This window comes from Colletes gigas, unplaced genomic scaffold (assembly GCF_013123115.1).
Source record: "Colletes gigas isolate AHSC1104 unplaced genomic scaffold, ASM1312311v1 Colletes_gigas_Sc00019, whole genome shotgun sequence".
NCBI lineage: Eukaryota > Metazoa > Arthropoda > Insecta > Hymenoptera > Colletidae > Colletes > Colletes gigas.
The window spans coordinates 3686850-3714062 of NW_025106648.1; the positions used below are offsets into that span (position 1 = coordinate 3686850).

At 33.8% G+C, this 27213-nt stretch overlaps 1 protein-coding gene across 1 annotated transcript in view; it reads right to left on the reverse strand.

The window, feature by feature from the left end:
* LOC122400560 (hemicentin-1-like) overlaps window positions 1-27213 on the reverse strand; it is a 339168-nt gene that overhangs the window by 113670 nt on the left and 198285 nt on the right. Inside the window, exon 2 of the mRNA XM_043402083.1 lies at window positions 5467-5596. Coding sequence (XP_043258018.1) covers window positions 5467-5596 — 130 coding nt within the window. The remainder of the gene's footprint in view (window positions 1-5466; window positions 5597-27213) is intronic.

The following is a 27213-nucleotide window of genomic DNA, read 5'->3' on the forward strand; positions in this document are numbered from 1 at the left end:
TTTCAAGGTCTTCAATATTTTTCTAAACGAAACTATATATTTTTATCATCGTGGTAAAGTCGAGGCAATTATTATTTATAATCGAAAAAATTCTCATTCCACGAACAAGGTTACAAAATTGACAAATAGTTTCCATTAAAAAATCTTAAATCCCACTAAATTTGCATTTCAATTTGAATATACCGTTGAAAAACTGAGTCGAGAAAGAATTGAAAGTTTTACATTTTTGGATTTAATTCGTGAATTACATCCTCATATTTTTCGTACAGATTTTTAAATTTGCTTTTAACTGTATTTTGCAGGCCGGATGAAATTGATAAATGGACTGAAATGCCCGCGGCTTTGACTTTGTGCACCGCTGCCATAGAGCACCACGTTATGTTATTTTTTTTTCGTATCATTTATTAAAGCAAGGTTTTAAAATGTGCAATATGTTCTGGTACGTTATAATAAATAATTATCAGGCGAAGGATGATTAAATATCCGTGCTCTTTAATCATGCTAAAACTTTTCGTACAAATACAATATTATTTTTAAACCCAACATTCATGCTTCAATTATTCACCGTTTATTATAAATATTATGTAACTTTTTCTTATGTTAGTTTTTTATTTGAATTTTTATTTTATATATAATACAAATAAAGTAATTTTTATAAAGTTTATAAAATATTTATTCATCTTCTGTTTCACTTTCAAATTTCTGAATTATAATTCTTCATTAAAAATTTATACATCGCTGACGTCAAACGTGAAAATAAGTCGTATTTTATACTTTCGAGAAAATTTCTAATTCCATACTAAAAGAAAATTTATTCATACAAATACAACATTATTTTTAAACCCAACATTCATGCTTCAATCATGCAGAATTTATTATAAATATTATATAACATTTTCGCATACTAGTTTCTTATTTGAATACTTGCATTATCCATTTATTAGATATAAATATATATGTATAATTCCGTTTACACTTTAAAAAATCCCTGAATTTGACATCTTCCTTAAAAATCGATAATCACTGACGTCAAATGTGAAAATAAATCGCGTTTCACACCATCAAGAAAATTTCTAATTCCATACTAAAAAAAGAAATTTCATTAAAATATTTAGAAAGTTCATCAATGTATAAGATTATCAGATAATTTATAAATGCTCAATAACAGAAGACAAGAATTTTCTGTTCAATTCTAAAACGAGAATCGGGATGCCCATTTTTATTTTGATAATCTTACTTCTTTTCGACTGTAAAAAACAGCCCGGAACAAATCGAGGGGAGCGCGGGGAGGAAAAGCGATAAATGATATTCACGGTGAGGCATGCGCGGTCTCGCTGTTTATTTCCTTGACTGTCTGCCGCGTATATGATAAGCGAGCCACTATGTCTTCTAATAAATATTTTACTGCTAGATCCGGAAGCGGGTTGAGCGAAACAAGGGGGAGGCGCTCGTTAAGCTGGCGCACGGGTCGCTGTCCGCCTTTAAATTTAAACTTTCCCCTCTCGCGGCGAGGATTAAACTGACTTTGCAACAAGAGACGACTTATGCCTCGGCCGCCCGATTCACCCCTTGCCCAATGTGGAAGGGGTGAAAGCAGAGGCGCGATCCCGGGGACGATGCATCGCCACCCCAGCCACATATCTTACACTTTATTACATTTCTTAAATATGACCAGACGAGCACTAACGCCGACGACCTCACTTGTGCCACGCCACCCACCCCGTGAACCGCGTCGCGCTTCTTCTCGAATCGGCGGATACGGGGTAAGGCGGGGTAAGAGCACCATTCTATATGCAAAATTTCACGGGCCGCGGAAGCGAAACGGCGAGTCGGGAAGCAAATGAAGTTCACCGCGGAAAATAACGCGTGGAATTTCTGGACCATCCTCCGCATCCACGCCCCGTACGCCGCTCCCCTTTTTATTTCTTCCAAGTAATTTATATTCCTGGATTATCGGGTTTCGGGGGAATTTCAGATCGTGGCTAAACGCAGTACGATGTCTTTGTAATCGAGCTGGTTTTTAAAGGTTTCTGATGAATTCGGGGGATGGACTTATACCGGATTCCAAGGGCATGAGGAAGAATTTATTTATTATCTGCTTTAGTGGGATCCTGTGTTTGTTCCTTTTGTTAATGTCGCGCATTTCTCTAACGTTTTTTTCTCCGACATGCACGCTGGAGAAAAGAAGTCTCTGCTCGAGAACAGAGGGCCACTGTTGTCATCTGTTTTTATAAAAAGACCGCATGAGAATCTAATTAAGAGTTTCGATCTGGAACTTCAAAACAGTCTATTCTTTTGTACTTTTTTACTTTTTTAATATTTGAAGAATATGTAGTTAATAGGAAATTTTAAAATTCTAAGGATCATCGAAGTTAAGTTGCATGGATTTGTGGCGACACTTCTCGTGTTCGGCACTAGAGGGCTACGCTCAATCTGTATCTGTCTCACAAGTACTCGATCGATCATATATTTGACATTGAATATCTTTGCATCTAAAGTAGAGCTTGTTAAAGTTGCCTTACTGATGGACTGATATACAGGCCATACGCAAGCTATAAGTCCGTTGGAAAGCAATTTTGAAGATAAATCCTTACGCAGACGTAACAGTGAGCAAACAAGAATGGACACTCGTCTGCGAGCTATAAAAAGAAGCTCATAAAGGAATTCATAGGAAAAGGATCAGGTAAATTCAGTGATCGAATAAATTGGTAAATTGGTAAATTGACCACTTATATTATAGTTTAACGCTAGAACTACCAAAGCAGTCAAATTGACCCAGTCATAATTTCTAATGAAACTTGGAAAAAATTTACTCGACTGAATGTTTGAAAATTTACCACACTTTTCTGTAAAACACTTATTTTATTATATATTTCTTTTATCGTTTTAATTTCTTTGGTACAAATAAATACACTATAATTGTCGGTAGTTCTAGAGGAAATCCGAATTCAATAGAGGACATGAACAAAGCGACATGAGTAACGTTTTATCATATGTCACCTATTGATAACAGTCCACTATATCACAACTGTCTTGAATGAGCAGAAAGTTGGTGCAAATGGCGACTTACATAAGCAGAGAGTGAAGTTGAGTCTTTTAGTCATTTGCTACCACTAAATTATGATGTTATGAAAGCAATTATTCGTTTAGTGAACGAACAATTTAACATTTCATGATAAAAATGTATACGAGGTAACAGAAAATAATAACGAAGGTTTTAACACTTGCATATGAGCTTTGGTTCTAAAATATCTGCATTGTGAAGCAAAAACCATTAAGATTGCTGCATTCCTGGCTGATTGCATTTTCAACAATGGCCACTTTAAAAAATTATGAACGTACTACGAATTATTGTTAGCCTGCAAATAAAATGGTTTGCTATGTTCCAAATTCTTCATTCTCTAGCATTATTGTTCAAACAGCGATTTAATAATTTTCAAAATTATGAGAAATCCTTCTGGGTACTATAAAATATCGTTAAAGAATACAGTGAATCCGAATTTAAATAAAATCTCGAATCTTACTACAAAAAGTTTTCGATTTGACATGAAAATTATTTAAGGGGTCTTCTACTGTAACATGCGTTTTTTTACGTCTTTTTTGGTATTCTTTTATAATGAAACTACGCAAGTTCTTTACTTCTTCTATTCTACACAATATTCACAAATTTTTACAACGAGAAATAGTCAAAATTAATAGCAGTACAGAGCCTCGTACGCAGTCGCATTCCGAAAAAGTGTTCTAATGGCTTCCATGATTCCAGCCGTTCTGTTAGTCTAAGTTAAAAAAATGAAAAAGATTCTTAATTAGGATATATTGCTCTATAGCTGGTACTATAAGTAATGAAAAAAGTTGATAATTAAAAAAATGGCAGCATTTTGTATTTGAAATGTTGATTTTTCCTTATTTTTAACTTTAGCAGGCGAAAAAAAATAGAAAGAATAATGATTTTTACTTCATTTTAGTACGAACTATAGCGACACATGTACTGAAGATATACACCAAATTTGAACGAAATCGGTCCAGTAGATCTTGAGATATCATGGAAGCTAATTCAAAAAGTATATTTTTGAAAAAAACGTATCTGAACAGAAGGATCAAACCGTTCAAACCTTTGTTAATTTTAGGAGTTAAGTGATATGCTTTTGCACACATATTTCTAGGGCAACATCCTTTAAGAAAATGCAAAAAAAAATCGAATTTTTTGACGGATTACAGTAGAAGATCCTCTTAACACAAAATTGTCTAAAAGACATTTAGTTCAACCATGACGATAATTCGATATGAGATTGAAGGCCTTGCCCTCTGCTTGCGAGTCATGTGACATGGATATGGCTACGTGAGTCGTCGGGTAACACGAACTTGGTGGAAAGGGTACGACCCGACTCGGATGGCCGAGCGATTCGGGTAAAGTGATGACGTTCCGGATCGCTTGGGTAAGCGTGTGGGCCTGGGTAGGCCAGAGTCGGATGTGCCAATACATCAAATGACGTCACGGTCCGGCCTTGTGGATATTACTGGTCTACCATCATTTCCTAAGCCCGCCCGTTGCAGAATTCTATCGTGCATCTTGTATTATTGTGGCCAAGTTTCTTCACGGGTATGCAAAATGCATCCGGACGAGTGATACAACCAGGTGATTCTTTATGAAAAAGTACATCAGAAAGAGGGAATACCATTTTTCCACGTGGAACTTCGTTTTCAAGAAAATGGACTTTTAATTCCTTGCTATACAATGACGAGTCTGACTCGTCACAAGTTCTTGATGTCATGTTTCACAATTATGAGGCCACTCACTCCTTATCAAGCCGTATAAATTAAAATCAGCACATTTTTACATTTACGGGTTAAAAATCGTCGCGTATGCGTGCTGTAGAGTACGACTTGGACTTCGACGCAAGTAGAAATAGCGAGCAATGGTCAGACACGTCAGACCAATCTTCAAATTTAATTATCTTGGAAACGAAGCCTCGAACGAAAAAATGTTATATTTCTTTTTTGACTTACTTTTGGACGCAGAATCACTTCTTACCCAATTATATCATTTATCTGGTTAGATAAAGGTAGTTGATACTTATAAATTAAACAAAAAAACTATAAAACTTGACTTTAATTTTTCTGGTGATTTTCTGGTGATGAGAGGTTAAATTACAGAACATAATTTTTTTTGATTATTTTTCAATTAATGCAGAATCTTGTTAACCTCTTTGACGATGTCTCTTTACGTATTGCATAATATATTACATATATTCAATTGCAAGAAAAGGAACAATTTTCTTAAACTTTGACAGTTTATGCTGGGATCGAATCTAATTTAAAATAAAAAAATATAAAAATGAAAATTTTGCGGGATTTTAAAGAGAAATTAACTTTTATCCTTAGTATTGTAAGTAAAAGCTAAAATTAAAATTTCAGATTCAATCCCTAGAAAGATGTTTAATGAATAAAATGTGTTTGATGGCTTACCTATAAATTGGTTGGCCACCACCTTCCTTGTACCAAAGCACCATGCTTACTTCGTCGTTGTCGGCAGTTTGAATATCACAAGGAAGTTTCACTTTCTTGCCTACCACACCACTGATAGAAATAATTGGAACTGCAAAACAAAATAAACCAAACGTTAATAATATAAAAGCAGTAACTACATATCAGTATTACTTAGTACTATTTGCGCTAAAATAAGAACTAACATAACTATCTCTTACGACTCATGAAGCAGTAAGACATTTCAAATGTTTTACGTATTCTTTAGTCATTTAAATTTCTAGTGAAAAGAACCTATATGTATACCAATTCCCAAGTTAAGAATTCCAACGACCCAGCTGCACCTTTTTACTTTCGCTATACTTAATTCAAATGTACCTCTACTCTGACTCTCACCATTTAAATACAACAATTGAAAGAAAGTTTTCTCTTATCAGTTTAAATTATGCTTGAAATTTTTGTTGGAAAAGTAGTTAAAAGAACTCGTCAAAAGTAACATCTATATAATATTGTTTTTAAAATTCTAATTGAATATATAGAAATTATATGTACACTGCATTTAGATGTATGCACACTACACTGTTAATATTATATTTATGTTTAGTGACATAATGAGCTACTCAATCTTTGTTAAAATATAGAACTATATAATCTATCTAGATTGTGCAATTTTTTTGAATCGATGACAAAATATCTGAATTTCTATTTTCGTCGTCATTAATTTTATTCAAACTAAAAATTTCATTTTACTCGTAACTTATAATGAAGTTATTTGTTTTAAAAACTATTTGAACTGTTTAAAATAAATATATCGACAAAATTCCATTGTTGTCACGCCCCCTTACATAATGCATGTTCATATATGGTATTTCGAATCTGATTTGCACAAAGCCAACCATGAATTCAAACCTGAAGTACGTATAATAACTGTGTAATTTATTGTTTCATTTATTTAAGTTTGAAGTACTTTTCAATCAGTTATCCAAAGACGAATCGCGTTTCTTAATCTCCAGCTAATCCAATTATTATGTCATCTCACGCATCCACACAAAACCATTCGTTGTGTCTGAAGCCTTTTTCAATGCAACCATCAGTTTCAAGTACATTTCAAGTCTTATACGACTCACTCTGTACATGGCGAATTAAATATTTGCCGACAAACACGCAAAAGGCTTATAGTTGGTAATCCAAGAGACCGCAGGGTTCACGATCCCTGGTTTCAGATATTATGTTTCTTTGCATCGTAGAGAAGTCAGAGTCACTCGTTAACAAACAGTCCCCTCAAAGCCGCGTTGATCTCACGCATCTATGCAACAAACCGCTAGCCAGAAGCGAATTAAATCATCCCATGCACGCACACGCGTGCTGGCAAATATAATTAACCGCATTCATTCAAGGCGGAACGGCCTTACGCGCCAAGAGAAATCCCCGTCACAGGCTCTGCCAAAGTCCTCCACACGAGTCACGACGACGACATCCTTAGGGATTAGGTCTTATTACACGAGAATTAAGCAGTGACGTACGTGCTGACGGTTAAGGTCGTGGCTTTCCAACCAACCTTAAGGTGCCCGCCGCCGAGTCGTCTTGCTGGTTTATGGTGTAGATGGTGGTTAACGGTGGTTTGATGTCCTCGCAACTTCGTCTACCCTATTAGATTTACATGCAGATGAAGTTATCACGTTTTAACGAGCTACCCGCTGAGGCACACACCGCCACCGCCTCTTATCCTCTCATGGCGACGTGTACGTCGTCGTTATTAGAGAAAATCAACGATCGTTCCATGTTCTAGGGATGTTCAAGGACCGATCGCTCCCAAGGATCTCGTCAATCACTACCGCCGTTAGTTGCTTGTTCCCCGGCCGATCACAACAGCTTCAAGTTCCAAGGATTTCCATCTTGGGTCACAAAGGGCTCGTACTTCCTCTGTAACTTCGAAGTGTGTGCTAGCAGTCGGAAGATCGCGGGACGATAACAGGGGCAGTTAGAGGCAAAGGCCAACTAGTCTACAACCTGGAATGCCGAGCATTAGCGAGCATGCACGCATTAACTCGAATTTATTGCACGACTCTTATTGAGTGGAGGGAAAATGGGCGAATAATGTATATTTTTATTCAATTTTATATGGTATTTAATAGCTACCATGGCCCACTAAAGTTTAAAACTGAGCTCAAATATGGAGTTTGTCTGTGGATCTAGAATTCGTTGGTAATGCTTATTCAGTAGATTCTGTATTAAACGTGACATTAATCCATTGTTGAACACTTTCCAATTATTTGATAGTTCATTTAAACTGTCGATGCTATTGAGACCAACTAGTAGATCCAAAACGAAGATCAATGATATTCTTCCTTTTATCAAATTGATTAGTATTATCTATGCACATAGACTATTTCTGAGTGTATAAAAATTGCTGAGCTAGCTTCTTAGGCTAATCCTGTAATAGGGCCTGCTTGTATGTATTTATACATTCAAATTGTTTTAAACTGAGAGTTGTCGAAAAAGGTTCATTACAATTCTGTGGCATACGTTAAAAAATACTAGAAGTTGACCATTATACATATAGAAAGTGTAGATATTGGTGTCTATTGCACAATGGCTGTAGCATTGTCGAAGTAAGCGAGTATAGCCGAATGGCGACTGTGGCGACATTTCTTGCACTCGCCAGCAGAGGGCCACGCTCTCTCACAAGTAGTCGATCGACCATTCGATATCTCGGCGTCTAATGCAACGCTTCCCTCTTATTTTATTTTCTTTTCTCCTGCTACCTCCTCTTGTTCACTTCCTCCTTTATATGGCCAGCTGCCATAGCAACAAAACAAGAAGAAGGTTGACGAGTGTTTACATATCTCTACTTTAGCTTAGAGTTTACTGGACTCTTCTACCATCACGCTTTTATTGGCCGACGACACTGGCGAATATTGATAGTGAAGGCTGCTGACCACCCCCAACAATAGAGACAATTAGTGTGGTGGTAGGAAAGCTAAGTAGGCTTATAAACTAGAGCACGACTTGAACATAAGTTTATGGTATAACTGTCCTGAATCAATTTCTCATTACAACTCTGTATAATCTTTAATAACGATTTTCAATTCAATTTAATTCAATAGGTCTATTTAAGTATGCTTAGCACAAAACTTCATCAAAAGGATCATTCACCGATAATTAAACGCAATGATGGACACATGGTGTCGTCACAAATATCCTAATTGTACAATCCAACGTTACATTTATAGTGCAAACTTTGTCGCAAAAGAGCAAAATATGCAAACGAGCGAGGTGCAGCTGAGACACTGTTTTCAAACCCAATTGGATCGTGCAATTAAAAATGTTTACAGTCGATGGAAAGAATCGAAATATCTGGCAGAAATGAACTTCCTTCGGAATTGTCTAGAAACTGTTTCGCGAAGGGAACCGTAGAGAAATAAAATTATTCGAAGAGATGGAACACTCTATCCATCAATCCATGTCCACGTATACCATCCAGGCGACTAACAGGTCGCAAACTCTATTTAGTCCCTTAGCTACGACATTTTTCGAGCCGGGCCAGAGAATGCACGCTGAGGCAACGTTTGCAGTGACAACCGCCACGCTTGCCCAGCGTGGAACAATTTCATTTATCACGGGAAAAATGGCGGTTAAACTCCGCGAGCGGACGTATCATACATTTTCCCGAGTTCGAGGGGAAGATGGAGGTCGCGCAGGGGTACACCTGCAACCAGGCAGAAGATCAGGGGGAAACGTTGGAAAACGTTGGGAACCGAGGGTGAATTGCTTCTTCTTTGTCGTCCTCGTTATACCACTTGCGCGAAGCGACAGCAGGGTGTATTAGCCTGGAAACCGTCCTGGGGTTCGAACCGCCATTCTTGTTCCTGGGTTTCCCGCGATACTTATTCACCGGAGAATTTTCAGTTGGTTTGCATCATTAATATTCCTGGTTATTACTCGATTTACACAACGTACGGAAACTCCATTTAATACTACGTAAACTCTACAACAGTTGCACAGTGGCAAATGCAATAACGTTGAAATGATATTCGTTTTTCATAAATTTGCAACTCGAAATATTTTTTATTTTCTTTCAACTTCGGCTGTGATAGGTTGATATCGATTTGTTTTATTATGCGACGTTTCAACTGTAGGTGTTTTCTTCTTTCAAGTAATTAACTAAAAACACAAAAATAAAGATTTGTTTCTTTTTCGATACAATTTTATCTCAATCGTAGTTTTAAAATTGTAATAAATATCGATTTGTTGTATTATGCGACGTTTCAACTGTAGGTGTTTTCTTCTTTCAAGTAATTAACTTAAAATACAAAAATAAAGATTTGTTTTTCTTTTTCCATACAATTTTATCTCAATCGTGGTTTTAAAATTACCCATTTATACTTGTCGACTCAGGGATGGAATATCTATGTAAACCAGTGGTCCTCAATGTGAATCACGTGGTATTAAGTGGGTAATATTCCGTATTTTTATATTTAATTACTGATTCTTAATTTAAAATTTTTAACATAATATTTAATACGTACTTTAAAACGTACTTATCGTAGTTAATTGTGATGAGAAATATTTCAGTTTGCGCATCGAAGATGATGGTAAAGTGTAAATTTCGTGAAAACAGCGCAACTCATATTATCTCGACAACTTGTTAATTAGTTGGTTTATAAATATTCTTAGAAAATGTCGCATGTTTCGCATCCGTATCATAAACTTAGTATTCGACGAGTTCTGAGGACCTCGTTATTCAGTTTATTGGGCTTCGTTCGAGGAAATTGTACCGTCGCCTTACGAAATCTTTGCACTTGTGTGCGTCATGCGAGTTTCAATAAAATTCCAGTAATTGAAGTTGACTGGGTCGTTACCCTCGAATCGCGTATCGGATATCGAGGAACTCAACTTTGCGACCTAGGGTGGGCTGATCATAATTACTTTTATTGGATACAGTAACTAAACACTTTGTTGCTGATGCTCTTCGATTATATCCATCGCTCTTTTCAATAAAGTAGACTTTTTAATAGCTTCTCACAAAATATTCCAGCGATGTTAAGTATTTAATGTAGAATTATGTGATCATGTAGGATCAATTGCCCTAATATGGAATACTTTTTTCTATACACATGTTTCACTTGCTCGAAGAGCTTTTGTGAAAGCTAAAATATTATAAATTTATAGGAACTTTTATGCTCTTTGGGTTGGTAACAGTCAAATTTAAAATATAATAACGGTTTAGGAAATGTTTACTTTTTATTGGGCTCATAGTGCTCGTAATATGGAATACTATATTTATATATTAATATAAATACATATAATTATATTAAATATATTTATATTTGAAGAAATAATCGATCTAACACAAAGCTGATGCACTTACCTTATTATGTATAATATTAGGTCAAAGATCACCTTGAAAAAAGTCAGACTGAGAGATTTTCTTCAATATTCTTTTATGAACACGTGTTCCAAATTAGAAACGTATTCCATATTAAGGCAACTGACCCTAATGCATTATTTATCCCATATAATTATATAAAAGAAGACGATAAGTACAGAAAATAATTTTTATGTTTTAAAGCAATATTAGTAAAAATTGATTCCTCATTGACGAGGATGCATATAACATCATTTAGACCACTAAAACTTGTCGTTTGATTTTGTAGAAAATCATCAATGTAAAAAATAAAAAACTGGAATAAATTTTTACTCTTTATTAGTATTTTAGTGCAATGTCAGTCAATGAATTATTCTCTTGTTTTTACTAATTATGTGTACAAAAATAGAAGATTTTTAGTTAGTAAAATTCTCACGTAGTAATAACCAAGTACACATCTGTTTCTTTATACCTACTCAAAACGATTGTCATATTTTATTTCCTAAAGAAGTAACTAGCTAGTTTTGTTGTTCTAGCATTCCAACGAGCAAACAAAAATTACCTTAAAAAATGGTTTCTTTCTCCAAAGTACTAGAAAGTTTTCGAAAAAATCAAAAAGTTTTTGTTTTTACTAATTATGTGTACAAAAATAGAAGATTTTTGGTTAGTAAAATTCTCACGTAGTAATACCGAAGTACACATCTGTTTCTTTATACCTACACAAAACGATTGTTATATTTTCATTCCTAAAGAAGTAGCTGGCTAATTTTGTTGTTCTAGCATTCCAACGAGCAAACAAAAATTACCTTAAAAAATGGTTCGTTTCGCCAAAGTACTAGAAAGTTTCCGAAAAAAAATGAAAAAGTTCGGTTTCCAGATGTCGTGCGACTTAACGAACAAATCGATCAGCCGATTCGACTGACAAGAGAAAGTACATCTCGTCGTCATTAGCTAATAGAAGGTCAAATTACCAACGCCCGATAGGAAACTAATTCCAACTTACTCCAGAAACGGTACTAGCTGTCTCGTTTTACGGATAAGCGGATGTGTAGCGTGCATCGTAATTTGTTCACGTTGCCGAAGAATTCTGAACGCCCACGTCGTTCCCGGTACGGATCGATCCCGCGACTCGTAGGGTTCATAAATAACCTTTCTACGTGGAAAACGAATCCATCAACGGCCGCTCTTCTTAACTAGCCAATTCGAGGTAACATCAAACGTAACGTGGCTCCGTTTTTTTCCCCCTCCGACGCCGTACCCGGCCGACAGACCCGTAAATAAGTAATCATTCCGTTACCACGAATTGCGCGGGAGGATCTTGAATCTCGAAAGACGATCGACCCCGTGTGCAGGATACCGCGTTTATTTTCCTTTTTTATCGAACACGTAAATTTCACTGGTTTTATTTTTCTTCGCGTTTCGTTTCGCTACCGTCAGCTATCAGCAAATGAAATACAGCGTTATTCAAGCGGCACGCAACACACCATCCGCATTCTCCTACTTCCTGCGATGATAGGTCCATTTCGAAGACTGAGTTAACTGCACGGACCCCTATACTGTTCTATTTTTAAGGAACATCTGGTGGAAAGGTTTACGAATCCATCGAATAAGTTCACAATTAAGGGGGCAGTCTTATGTGAGACCTCAAAAAAATCAATTTCTTCTTATTTCATTTTTTGAAAGTATGTACAGGGTGTTCGGTAACCCCTGGTAAAAATTTTAGAGGCCAAAATAAGACGAAAATAAAAAATATCAATTTCTTGACTGAGGCTTTGTTAAAAAGTTATTAAAAATTAAATTAAAAAGTTTCAAATCGCTCTGGAAAAATTATTTTCAGTTACAAGAGTCAATTACAATCATTTTTGGTGAATTAGACATACCGCCAAAATCCCACCCACTTTCAAGAACAAATTCGGAGCGGAGCTGAAATTTTTCGGCGAAAAAAAATTTTTCAAATCGTCACAAAAAAATTATATTAGGTTGCAGGGGTCAATTATAATTATTTTTTATCAATAGACATATTTCGAAATGCTATCCACTTTCGAGAAAAAAATTCCTTACCGAAAATACAATCTGAGGCTTGAAATGGTTCCCCGTTTTATGTGAATCTTTAAAACATCGTAACTCCTGAACGGAAATCTGAATCAGAGACACAAAATGGCATCTTGTTTTGTCTGAATATAACTATGGTGTGAATCACAAGAAATTAAAAATCTTGATGATTAACAAAATAGCGGCACTTTGAAGTTTAAATACTGTTTTGTTTTTGATTTTTATGAGTCTATAACATGTTTAAAAAGTATGACGGAATAAAAATTGTTTAAAAAGCCGTGGTTTGCGCGATAGTGGCACGTCTGCTGAAGGTTTTGTACAAATTTGAAATCAATCGGTGGAGTAGGACTTGAGATATCGTACATTCCAGTCCAAAAAAATGTGGTTTCGAGAAAAATGCGATTTACTGTATCATTTGCTACAACTACGTTGTATGTTCTTCAAACGACTGTAATTTCGTAAATATTGCGATTTAAAACATATCCTGTTCCACACATATTTTCAACGAGATACATTTTAAGAAAGTGCAATAAACAAAAAATTTTTTTTAAATTCTAGATAAGAATACCCCCTTAACACATTCACTGTCAAAGCAAAACCGTATAATATTCTGTAAAATTTTGATTTTAGACCATTGTAGGCTACATAACCTAAAATTTGTTTCAGTACTTATTTTCGTAGCCTTGTTAAAATTCACAAATTCTATTCAAATTTATTTGCCTCAACGTCTTAATTTGAAAATTAATTTTTCTAGTATCATAATGGTAAATCCTGTCCTGACGTGGCAGTCAAAGTGTTAATTGACCTAATTTAAATTAAATACATCTCTACTTAACATACAAGAATGCCGATAATATACTTCAATATCACCAAAATTCCTGATTTCAAGGCAGAATGGCCAATGCATATCAACTTGTTCGACCATCGACGTTTAGAAAAAGATACCATTTCGAAAAGACGAAACGTGATCTCGTTCAAACGAGTCCAATTTCTAACAACGTATTTTTGGTGGCACGCCGCTTTGTCTATATCATGAAAATCTCTTTTACAAAGGTCGCATCTCACGAACTTAACACATTCCTCGCGATAACAATCTTCTTCCTTAAGAACTTCGCGCAGAATTCAAGGAAATCGAAATAAACGAAAAAAAACACAGCGCAGCTGGTCCGAAATTATTGCAGAGCGTGTTATCGATTTTTGCTTTTGTCTCAGGTGCGTTTCAAGACGACGGGAGTAGAAACTTCAATTTCGAGCGTCGACGACGGGAGGATTTTCGCGAAAGAACGAGTCAAGTGTCTCGAACGCGACGCATTCGCTTCGAGACACGAGTTTATTCCATACGGATTCTGCGTCGCGAACTCTAAACGATATTCTGTTGTTCGTTCGTCCGGCGCAATTTAAAGCTCATCGATTACCAGCCATATTCCTTGGTTCGATCCTGGCAAAACGAACCAAGGTAAGACAAATTGTCCCACGTAGAGGTAATTAAGAGGACCGAACCCCCGACCTACGGCCAACCGCGCCCGACAAGGAGTAAAAACGTCGGGGATTTTTAAATCGTAATCACCCTATAGCCTGTAATCTAGATTTACGCCCTGATAGATCCTGTTCCAGTATTAATTATTTTCTCGAGCGGTCGCTCGGCATGCAGGGCCATTTCACGATAATAGCGGAACGAACCGGAGCTATTAAGATAAACTTACGCGGCGTCGTTCTAGTATCGTTCGTTATCTTTTCTGGTACTATTCCCGTTAGCGGCGAAGGGTAAACACTCACTTTCGAACGGCTGGAGAGAAGATGGAACAGTTACTCGAATTTCACACCTGGTAATTTTCGGTGTACCTAGCAGATCGTTTCCAACTTTATATGGGTACACTTTGCGTTATCCGGAACCATTATCGTTAAATTATTATGTTAATATGCATTGTCTGGAAATCAAAGACAAACTTTCCTCGCGAATTAAAATTAGGAGAAGTATTGGACTAGGTGTGTTTCAAATAGTTGTATTGATTTGTAAAATTATTTTTAAATTATCTACTACTAAGGGATGAAGTGTCTCGGTGGGGTCTTGAAGTATTAAATGTATAAAGTAACGATAAGATGCTAATTTGGAATGTTGTTGGATGACCAATACGACCATACAAACACCATATCACAAACATCACACAACGTCAGCCACATCACAAACACCACACAACGCCACTCACATTACAAACATCCCACAACGTCAGACACGTCACAAACATCACACAAATTCACACACATTACAAACATCCCACAACGTCAGGCACATCACAAACATCACACAAATTCACACACATCGCAAACATTACTCATCCAAACATCCTAGTCACGATTTCTAATCCTTACTCATCCTGAACCTCGTACCCTTCCTGAGTCACACTGTCCCTTGATCATCGTCTCTAGCTGTACCTATCTCCAGCAATGCTATACATAAAAGCTTACAATATTGACAAATCGGCAGAAAGAGTCTAGTACTTGGTCGACCTAATAGTTGTACGAGTTTCTTATGAAAATAAAGTATTGTTAATTCTACTGGAATCCAACACAAAGGTATCAGAAGTGGGATCCTTCGACGGCTTTCAACTCAGCTGCGTTTTGGACAATCACTGATCATCTGACTCAGAAAAGGCGCCAATCTTAATTGGTCACATCAAAGGAGAAAAAAAAACTAATCCTGAAGCTCATCCACAACTGGTTGCATTCATTGGATCAACGTGCATCCAACAATGTTTTAGAAGAACGATACCTTGTTAGAACCATAATGACTCTTACTTGAAAAGCTATCTGCTTGAAGACCTAACGTATGCATTAAAGTATAATTAAAACAGGAAAAGTCCACTGTGTAACAGATCCCTTTTCTCCACTTAAAAAGAAATTTTTATTATTTTGATTATGTTTTGAGATATTCATAACAGCAATTTTTAAATCGTTCTTTTAATAGTATCCTTATCTTTAACGATGCAAACTGTCGTCAATGCATCATCTTTTTTTTTTTAAATCTGTTATTGCTGAATAATGACCCCTTTCTTTATTGCGAGCTAATTTTCACTCTCATCAGTAATTTTTCTTCTAATTTCAATTTTAACAATCAATTTTAATTCTCAAAAAGCTACAGAATGCACTTAATATGCAAAAATATAAGAAATACTTAAAGCAAGATACAAATCATTGTACTTAGGGGTTGAGACAATTCTCTACGAAACTTCCATTTCATTAATTCTATTAAGAAAAATATGAATTTGCACAAAGATCCGCAGTCTACTCATCAGTATCAAAATTTGAAGAGTGTTGTATTCTGTATTAAATATTCGTTATTTTCTATGCATGTGTCGAAATATCGTTCTATTAATACAATATCTCTCGACTGTAATTTGTAAGCAAGTTTACCCGTCGATTTTATGGTTTTTTTTCTTGCAGTTCCGAGCTTTGATCCCACCCACTATTTTAAGGTACCACCCACGCTTCTCCGCGATAATGATGTCTTCGCTAAAGAGCTTTATTTTCAACGGAGCTTGAATCGTTTTACTGTTCTTGCTTTTAATGGGCGTAGTTTATTTAACTCTCGCACGGTAGAACAGTTATGACTTAGAAATTTTAAACCAATAAGCAGATTTTTAAAAAAGACTCGATTCTTACAAAATACTAAACTGCTCCATGAAGTGTTTCAAGTTTCATTAATATTTTAACCCTTTGCCATACAATGACGTGCCTGACTCATCACAAGTTCTTGATGTCAAGTTTCACACTTATGAGGCCACTCACTCGTCATCGAATCTTATAAATTATAATCAACACATTTTTACATTAACGAGCTATACGTAAAACAAATCTATTTTTTCCGTGGCCATTTCATGTACGAACTTTAAACAAAATTAAATAGTATACGTTTAAAAAATTATTTGAAATTAAATCATAAGTCAAGGGGTAAAGAATACAATATTAGTCGCCAGATATTTCACAATAGCTGATATTGTCTATTTTTATTGATTGGAAAAACTAAGTCTGAAAATATGACTGATGAAAGATAGAAAATATATACAGTACAATACAGTTTTATTCCACGTTTCCCCACTATTTGTAACTGAGAAATAATTTATTTTCTAATAGTGCCGCAAATAACAGAACAATTGATATATTTCGAATTTTTCTTAATTAATCTATGACCAGCCTCGTAACAGTGATAGATAATAGTATTTTATAAATGTGTCAAAACTATCTAATTTCGCCATGTTGTCATTGAAAAATGTGGTGCGCATATGGCCGCAAGATGGCGCTTTACGTGAGAGTACTGGTCGACCGTAGGGGAACCCCCAAGCTCACCATGCAGTCACGAGGAATCTCGTGCGTGTATACTAACACTAGAACTACCAAACCAGTCAAAATGACCCATTCGTAATTTCTAATAAAACCTGTAAAAAATTTACTCGACTGAATTTTTGGAAATTTACCGTAATTTTCTATAAGAGAATGAATAAACACTTATTTCCATTGCATTATACATTTCTTCACGTACCTATCGTTTCAATTTCCTTGGTACAAATAAACACACTATAACTGTCGATAGTTCTAGTGTTAATATCGAAACAGTTTTATCAGTTTCGCTGTATAATTTATTGTCTTGAATAAATTACATTCTATATTATTATCGGACCACAAAAAAAAAGAAGAGTTGTTTACTGCTATAGTGTGTTTCAAACTATTAAAACAAAAATTCTAAATATCGACGTCCTTAAATTAGTTTATTATATCACTTTGCACATGACAACTGTACTTTCATAATTGACGTAAAGTAAAAATTACCGTGGGGCAACTGTATAGGACGAAGTTTGCAAATTATGAAATCCATTAAATATGGTTGATCGACAGGAGAAACTACAGTGGGTGATTGTTTATTAAATACAGCCGGAATATTAATGCTAATAACCCATAGTTTGTCAAGCGCCGGGGCGCGTTTGTACCGAGCTAAATAAGCACTGGCCGATGTCGAAAATATCTGGCGGTGGCGAGCGTGGGCGGGTGCGCGATTCGCGTCGATCAAAATTATTGTAATATTCGAGGACGACCGGGACTCGAAAACATCGGTTGCATTCATAAGTACCCGATGAACCGCGGATTTACATTGTGGGAATTTCAATTCCGCCAACAGTATGTTCTCTCATCTCCTCGATAAATCGAGAAGGATACGATGTAATATTAATTAACAACATTATCCATTTCCATTATTTTCGCGAGATTTATGCATGCATTACCTGTGTCATTATGACTGTCGTAAATTATGCATTTTCTGCGACGCGGAAAATTAAAAAATTAGTGGATCTAAAAGTGAACGATCGATAATTATTTAAATGATTCTTTTTGTGGGAACGTTTCGTTTCTTGGTTTTATTTGCAATTCTGATTTCTCCAATAAATTTATAGTTTTAATTGGAAGCCTTACCAAAAAATTGATGAATTATTATAATTGGAAATTTCAACTAACTTTTTACGTCTATTGAGACTTCATATATTGATCAACTGGCAAATATTATAGTTTAGCTTGTTACACTGTCCTGCATTTATTCTTCTATCTATATATCTATATATCTATTAATAGCTTAATTAAAAGCTAATAGTAAATTAAGTAAGTAGTAAATTAAGTTTATGTTGGTTATTAGAGTTCAAATATTCTATCCATATTCAATTATCTTCACAAACTGAAAATATTCTTAGTCTCTTCCTGACCTTTGCCAACAATTAAATTCTTAAAATTTAGTATTCAATCTATTAATAATTATACAGTAAGTAGTAAATTAAATTTATACTGGTTATTAGAGTTCAAATATTCATTCCATATTCAATTATCTTCACAAACTGAAAATATTTGTAGTCTCTGCCTGACCTTTGCCAACAATTAAATTCTTAAAATTTAGTATTCAACATATTAATAATTATACAGTAAGTAGTAAATTAAATTTATACTGGTTATTAGAGTTCAAATATTCTTTCCATATTCAATTATCTTCACAAACTGAAAATATTCTTAGTCTCTTCCTGACCTTTGCCAACAATTAAATTCTTAAAAGTATTCAATCTAGTATTTAAATTCTAGTATCTAGGTGTAATTTCACGATTTCATAATTTAATTTTTAATGTTTCCGTTTTTCATAGAGAATATTCGTATTAAAATTCCAGCGCAATGTTTGTGCGATACATAAATCGTGTTACAAAGTCCGATGTAAATAAGTTATGCTCGTTAAAATTTACTGACAATCTTCCCATTAAACGTGCAAATATTGAGCGTTAAAAATAAATTGTTAATTGGAAACAGAGCTAGCAACAAAATAACGAAAATAAAAGGATCATATAAATATGTCATGTGAACGTAAATTTGAAAATCGATTGCAGACAATATTGCAATATTTGTTCCATTATTACAAATTAATTATTTGATTTTATGCGTTCCATACTGTTTGAAAACAGCAGTTTTATTTTCTCTGAAGACATATGTACCATTTTATCGTTTTGTAAATTATTTATTTAGTAGGTAAAATACCATTACAGTAACTTTATAGTAACGTTTAGTAACAAATTGAAAAAATTTAAGCAAATGATTTAAAAAGGGCCAATAACAAATTCCATTAGTCGTGTTTATTTTTTATCAAAAACTTGATACACGATGTTTCAAAATATAAAATAAAATTTTTGTATAATACTTCGTTTTTGAAATAATTAAATTTGAAAATCTACTGGAACACGATTTGCCAGGCCTGTCTGACCATTACTCACTATATCTACTTATGTTTATATCCAAGTAAAAGTATATCGTTTTTATATATTTTTTAAAATATTGAATTTCAATTAGAAAGCAGTAGTTAAGGAGTATTTAGAAATAAAAACTACTAGGGGCACTCTTATCAGCTCAATACACTTATTTAAGTTTTCATCTTTCTTTTTCATGAAACTCTGCACATTTAAAGATAAATATAAATACCAAAAAGTAAATACATCTCACCGTTCTCGATTCAATAACAAATATTTCAAAACGAGAGAAAAGGCAACGATGAAAGAGTAATATTTAATATCAAACAAATGAACAAGAACAGTGAGATTTTCAATAGATATTTTTGCACGAATATTCTGTAGTTTTCCAACAGATTGAATTTGATATTTATTGAAATAGATAGAATATATATGTTGCATACGTTTTCGAAAAATTTATTTTAAATTCGTTCAAACTGCTTTTCAAATTGTTGGAGACAAACGATGAAGGCTATTAAAATAGTGACATTTCAAAGGAAAATGCTCTGGATGGATGAAACGAATGCATGTTAAATCTAAATACATTACAGAACGTAGCAAAGTGGGTAGATAATTTTCAATAAATATTCTTGTACGAATAATTCTGTAACTTTACAACCGATTGAATTTGATATTTATTAAAATAGATAGAATATATTCAAAGGAAAATGCTTTTGCTGGAAGGAACGAATGCATGTTAAGTCTAGATACATTACAGAAGGCAGCAAAGTGGATAGATATTTTTGTAAGAATAATTCTGTCCGATTGAATTTGATGGTTGGTTATCAAACTAACAAAGTAGATTACATGAGCCGTTTATTTTGAAAGTGGTGTAAGTCTATTTATGTTCGAATCGAGATATTGAAGGGTTTGCGTTGGATTAAATTTAAAAATACGGTTAACCGATGATATAGTAGAATAATGAGTTTGAGTTTCTAAGGGTGTCAAATTTATCATCCCAATTTAGCATAATTAACATTATTTAAGAAATAATATGTTTTTGATGGCTATGATTGGACTTACGCCACTTTCAAAATCAATGAAATGACGTTTTCGATTCTTAAGAAAGCACAAGTCCATAGGAAAAGTAAATTTCCCTTGAAATAAAAATAAATGTATACACTTTTATATTATAAAATTAAAAAAATGTTCAAGTTTTATTCTTTGTTAAATAATTTTTACATTAAAATTAATATTGTTTTATTAATCATTATTCAGTCTTCTTCAGTTTGTGTATGTCCGAGGGATTTAAAATAACTATGGTGTACAGGTGGTATATAATGAATTAATTCATTAAGTCCTCATATTTGAGGTTTGTGAATGGTTTCGTTTTTTTGTATGGCGGTGCAAACTTGATATTATTAAAGGTTTTCAGTCTTCCCCGTTGCAGTAGTAAATCCAATGTTTTGAATGTTGCATCCTCGTTTGTTATCGTTTTGTAGAATAACTTGTACGGATCGCTTCTCAAAAATCTCATCCAACATATATTAACCCAATTTACTCTTTCACCGTCAGTATTTCATTGCACATTGATAATTCAACTACTACTTTGATAACACTATGCAACAAAATAAAAAAGCTGGGATCTCATAAAATTTTATTGCATAATATTTTCCATATCCATTTGAAACTCTCACAATGGGACGTACGCCATTTTCAAAATAAACTTCTTCATCACTTCATTAACCAGCAAATTTTCGTGTTACATAATCTTAATGATTTTAAATATATTAGTGTGGGTGGATGAATAGAACGTATTTATTATAATTGTATAAGGTTGGCAAAAACTACTTTACAAGAAATCGATACAATAACAATGATTTGCCTCACACGTCTTCTCACTCTCAATGCTCGCTTACAAGTGACCAGTTTCAACCATAAAATATACAAACTATTTAGACCATTCACTCGTGTCACACTCATCTCTCATACAAAATATCACTCACTTTATATCTATGACAACCAGTAACACAATTAGTAGCAAGTTGCTTTAAAATGAGAAGATCATGTAAAAATGTAACTATTAAGGCAGCTAACTCGATTTTTTTTGGAAAATGGACTTACGTCACTTTCAAAATAAACTGTTCATATGTTGTACACGTTTTATTTTGAATTTGTTCGAACTGCTAAATTTCAAATTGTTGGCGACAAACGACGAATGCTATTAAAATAGTGGCATTTCAAAGGAAAATGCTTTTGCTGTAAGGAACAAATGCATGTTAAGTCCAGATACATTACAGAAGGCAGCAAAGTGGGTAGATTAATGATTTCTACCGGTGCTCGAGAAAACCTTTTTATAGCTAAAGGTGGCCCCGTTCGGGATTGAGTGCCGCGACGGACACAGTTTGGTTCCGCTCAGTCAGTAAAAGTTGTAATTACTGTAAATCGCGATGTAATTGCCGTAGTAATTACCGTAGAGCGAAGTAGGCATCCGGCACGCGTAAATAAAGCTGTGCTTGCGAGCTTACTCGTGTTCCCCGTAAATTTCAATCGTGATTGTTTCATTTGTTATGGAACCGCTTTAATCGCCATCTCGTTTTCCGTGTTTCATTGACTCTTTGCAACCGTTGAATATGGTTTCATTTCCTTACTTTTTGTTCGACAACAATGACGTTCGTTTTAATGATTAAACCGGTAACGTTGTACCTTTTGTTTCTAATGCAATACGCACACGTTGCATCGTTAATATTGAATTTTAACGACGTAAAAATCAAACCATTATTTTTGGTAAATTTCCATGAATGTAACTTTGTCTGTCATTAATTAAAAGTTAGTTTTGTTAACATACTTCACTAATTGAACGAAATGCAAGCTTGCATGCGCGCTTTTCAAGCTATCGATATTTTTTTTAAATTGCAAAAATATGTGGGAAACACGTTGCGAGTCTAAAGAACGGAATTCTCTAACGCTTTTGCAGTTTCATTATATAGGCTGGCATTAATCGTGACAATCAAGGCAATTGTATAATTGCAATTAGTATTTCACAGTTGCTTAAAAAGTAAACTCGTTTTATACAATATGCTTTTGACCAGATTATATGCAAAGTTGTAGAATAAAATAATACTATTCAAGAACCTGTTTCAGGGTTATTTTTAACATTAATATATTTCGCTGGTGTTAAATAAATAGCTTGTTGGAAGCTAATAAAACGAGAGAAACCATTTATTGCAGTAGAACTTGAATTCGAGACAAAAGCTTATTAGACAGAATTTTTAATATTCTGGCCTCTTTTGAAATTTTATAGACACTTTAGGATAATATTCTATTCATGGTTTTTATAGAAATTTTACCCATATCGTCATCAATTACTGACCTTCCCCTGGTTAGTAGATTCGTTATTGTTCAAAGTAACTCACCGTTGCATTTGATGTAAAGTTCTTCGAATAAGTAGAAGTTTAAGACGCTAAACTTTAGTTCTGAAAGGGTCGCTGGACGATATTTTACGCCTTTAGTAAGGTTTGGTCTCATGCTTTCGACCTGTAGTATACACCCGGCACAAAAGAACTTGTTCACACTATCACAAATGCAATAAAACGTTCGAAGTAGGATCGCATTGAACACATTTCATTGCATTTGAGATGTAAAGAAATCGTTTCATGACCACTAAATCGATGAATTGGATTTTAACATACGCATATGTTTGTAGCCCATTAAACATTTATCGTTAATGATTTAACATTTACATAAAAGTACATAAATAAATAGGTGTAAAAGGAGAAGAACGAGAAAATATTAAGCTAATATTAGTGCTGATTATCGAATAGTATTTACAAGATAGTGTATGTGGAAAGTTCTTACTGTAATTAATTTAAATGAAATTGTTAGTTATGCATCAGAAAAGAACCGGATTTATACAGGGTATTCGGCCACCCCTGGGAAAAATTTTAATGGGAGATTCTGAGGCTTCATTAAAAAGTTATTAAAAAATTAAATTAACAAATTCCAAATCATTTTGAAAAAATTATTTTTGGTTGCGGGGGCAATTATAAGCATTTTTGGTGAATAGACATATACCCGAAATCCTACGCACTTTCGAGAAAAAAATTCAATAGGCGGACAAATTTTCAGCGAAAAAAAAAATTTCAAATTCTCCTAAAAAAATTGTTTTTAGTTGCGGGGGTTGATTACAATCATTTTTGGTGAATAGACATAACCCCGAAATCCTATCCATTTTCGAGAAAAAAATTCCTTACCGAAAATTTAATTTCTGGTCAGAAATGTCACTTCAAAATTTCGTGCATATCTTTAAAACGTCATAACTTCTGAACGGATTGAAGGAGTTTAATGTTTCAAACGGCAAACAACGTGTATTTTAGTGAAGAATATGTAGAAGTTCTAAAAATATTGAAAAAGTTGTTGCTTGACCCCGTAAAATGTGAAAAACCCCATAAAAATTGTCGAATTTTCAAATGACCATAATTCCTACAATAGTGAATATATTTCAATGAAATTTTTTCCTGAAATAGAATTCATGGATACCTATTAAAAAGTGTTAGACAAAATTTCCGTACAACGTCAAACAAATTTATTAAAAATGAAAAAGTAATTTTTAAGAAATGGTGAAATTGAAAAGTTTGTAATTACCCTGAAAAAATTATTTTCGGTTGCGGGGGTCAATTACAATAATTTTTGGTGAATAGACATATCATCGAATTCCTACGCATTTTCGAGAAAAAAATTCGAGTATGTGCCTAAATTTTTCGGCGAAAAAAAAATTGCAAATCGTTCTGGCAAAATTATTTTCGGTTGCGGGGGTCAATTACAATCATTTTTGGTCATTAGACATACCCTTGAAATCCTACCCACTTTCGACAAAAAAATTCGAGAAAGTGTGAAATTTTTCAACAAAATTTAAAAATTTCAAATCGTTCTAGAAAAATTATTGTCGGTTGCGGGGGTCAATTACAATAATTTTTTATGAATAGACCTATCCCTGAAATCCTACCCACTTTCTAGAAAAAAATTCAGTACGAGCGGAACTTGAAGCGTTAATAAATTTTTAACAAAGCCTCCATCAACAAATTGGTATTCTTGATTTTCGTCTTATTTTGACCTCTAGAATCCCCCATTAAAATTTTTCCCAGGGGTATACTATACGTAGCAAAGTCATTGTTAAATATTTTAGCAAAATTATTCCTCTTTTAATTAAAATAATTCTCCTGTAATATAGAGAAATTTTCTATGTCAAGTATGTCCAAAGTGGCCTGATTTCAAATCGATCGTTTATAATATACCAACACGGAATTTCTCCTGATATATCTCACCAAATTAGTATAAAATTCTTTACAGAAAAATCATCAAATAGATAAATTAGTTTTAAAGTTCTGACAAACCAATGTCAATCAAACTCTCATAATCAAAATGATAAAAATAAGTCTCGTTCCCGGTTGCAAATATTTTAATTAAACAATGAAAAAAGAACCAACGAAGCTGAGAAATGGATAGCTCGAAAAAATGTTCGTAAATAAAGTTTCTGTGTATTTATCGGTATTTCGATTTTTGATAAAGTACAATTTTCCCAGGAACTTCGACCGTATAAACTCGAAAGTCGCGTATAAATATTGATATTCACGAATCCTCTAAATCAACGTCTCTCCTATTTCCCTAAATTTCTAACTACTGCTCACATTTTGCATCGCAGAGTTCTCCGAAGACACCCTATACGCACGCAGTTGTCGCAACTTTATGGATTCCCTTTGACGATCCCCTTCCCGGAACGAGATTATGTATATCTCCGAGTTACTTTACTAACTACTCAAAACCGATTTGCAGCGAGCTGTTACTGCCAGGACGCGTGTTATTCCTTTTACAATGGACTGGAAAGTACATCCACCTAATCACCGATGCTACTTTAAAGTTACGCTATACTTTCCCGACGTGTAAGCGTCGCCAACCTGCATTTCAAATTCTTTCAGAATTCAAGCTCAAAGCACGCATACTGAAGGCTCCTGCCTTTCAGTTGCAAAGAAGTATGCGAAAAGTCGTTTTTCTTTGACAGCGTCACAAGAATCCGAGTATCTCGTCGAAATGAATTATACTCACTAATTTCGCGTGCACCTTGCTTGACTAGTTTAAAAAACATTGCTTCTATTTTTAGCAAACGGTTTTGTTAAATAAGATATTTAGAAACTGTTCGAATAATGTTGTTTTCAAAATACTTAGATTATTGAAAAAATTTTGTTTTGTTAATCCGTAATAAAGAGTGTTGGAGATCAAAGAAATCCTGTGCATGTAATATTATGGCATTCTTAATGAATATCCAGCTGATATCTTTCAAATATACTCTGAAACATAATGGATTTTTTATGTTTCGAATTTCAAACTAATTGATGATATTAAATTCATCCGTCAGATAGAATATTACTGAAGGTAAATTAAATTTTTAAATACATACTTGAAGTAATGATGGAGTCATTTGTATAATTACTTGGAAAAGTGATATCTTTTGAATTACGATACAAAATAAATTATTTCGAGAAATTTTTTAAAGTTTAGTGATTATTACACTACAAAGTCTATAGATAAATATTTAAATATGGTTAGTAAAAATATCGTAAATTAAACTTTATGTAATGGTTGCGTTAAAAGTTTCGAAAATGGTAAACAGAAAATATGTTATATTTCTTGTATAGGATTTGATTTCAAATATTATTATACGTCTAAGTCATTATTGCTGATTTTTATTTCATATTAAAAGTAACAGTTTTAAAATCGTAGAAACCAGTATCAAAGTAATTAATACTAAATAGCAACATGTATTTCAAAGGTAAATAATGGTCTGAATTATTCTAATATATATATATGTCAATGCAAATTTTCGTCGCATTTATACGTAATTGACACAAAACCGCGGAATTATATAACTCTTAATTATGTTGTATTAATATTTCGTGAAATACAATATAATGTTAATTTGTTATCCGTTCAATATTCGACAATTATTTTGATTGGTACTTCAAGTTATTCAGTAGCCATTAATCGGTTTATTCAATAGTAAACAAACCCATTAATTACGGAAACTCGAATTAACTATATTTCAATTGATTATCAGATGTCATTGTTATTCATAGTATTCATTTTGAAATGTTAGTGTCCTCAAGTTTGAAACGTCAAATTAGAATAATTTACGAAGATATCACTGTAGCTATTGAACACTAATTTCTTTGGATCGATAAATTATAAGAACTTTTAACGAGTTAAATGTTTTCTATTTTCAGAGAGATTACTAATTGTCATTACCAAGACTGTATCTTCTAGTATTACATACCCTATCAACGTTTATGCAAAGTTTGGTTATATATATATACATTTATATACACTATAATATTATATATTTCAGAAATAGTTCCTATATCAAAATTCTATGTCACTGTACCACTAACAAATTGCTAACAAAAATAATACTAAAACTGATTACTTGAAAATAGAAAATAAATTAAAAGATAATTATTCTTTATACACAAAGTACTATAATATAATTTGTTATGGAATGAATTTGACAAATTTATC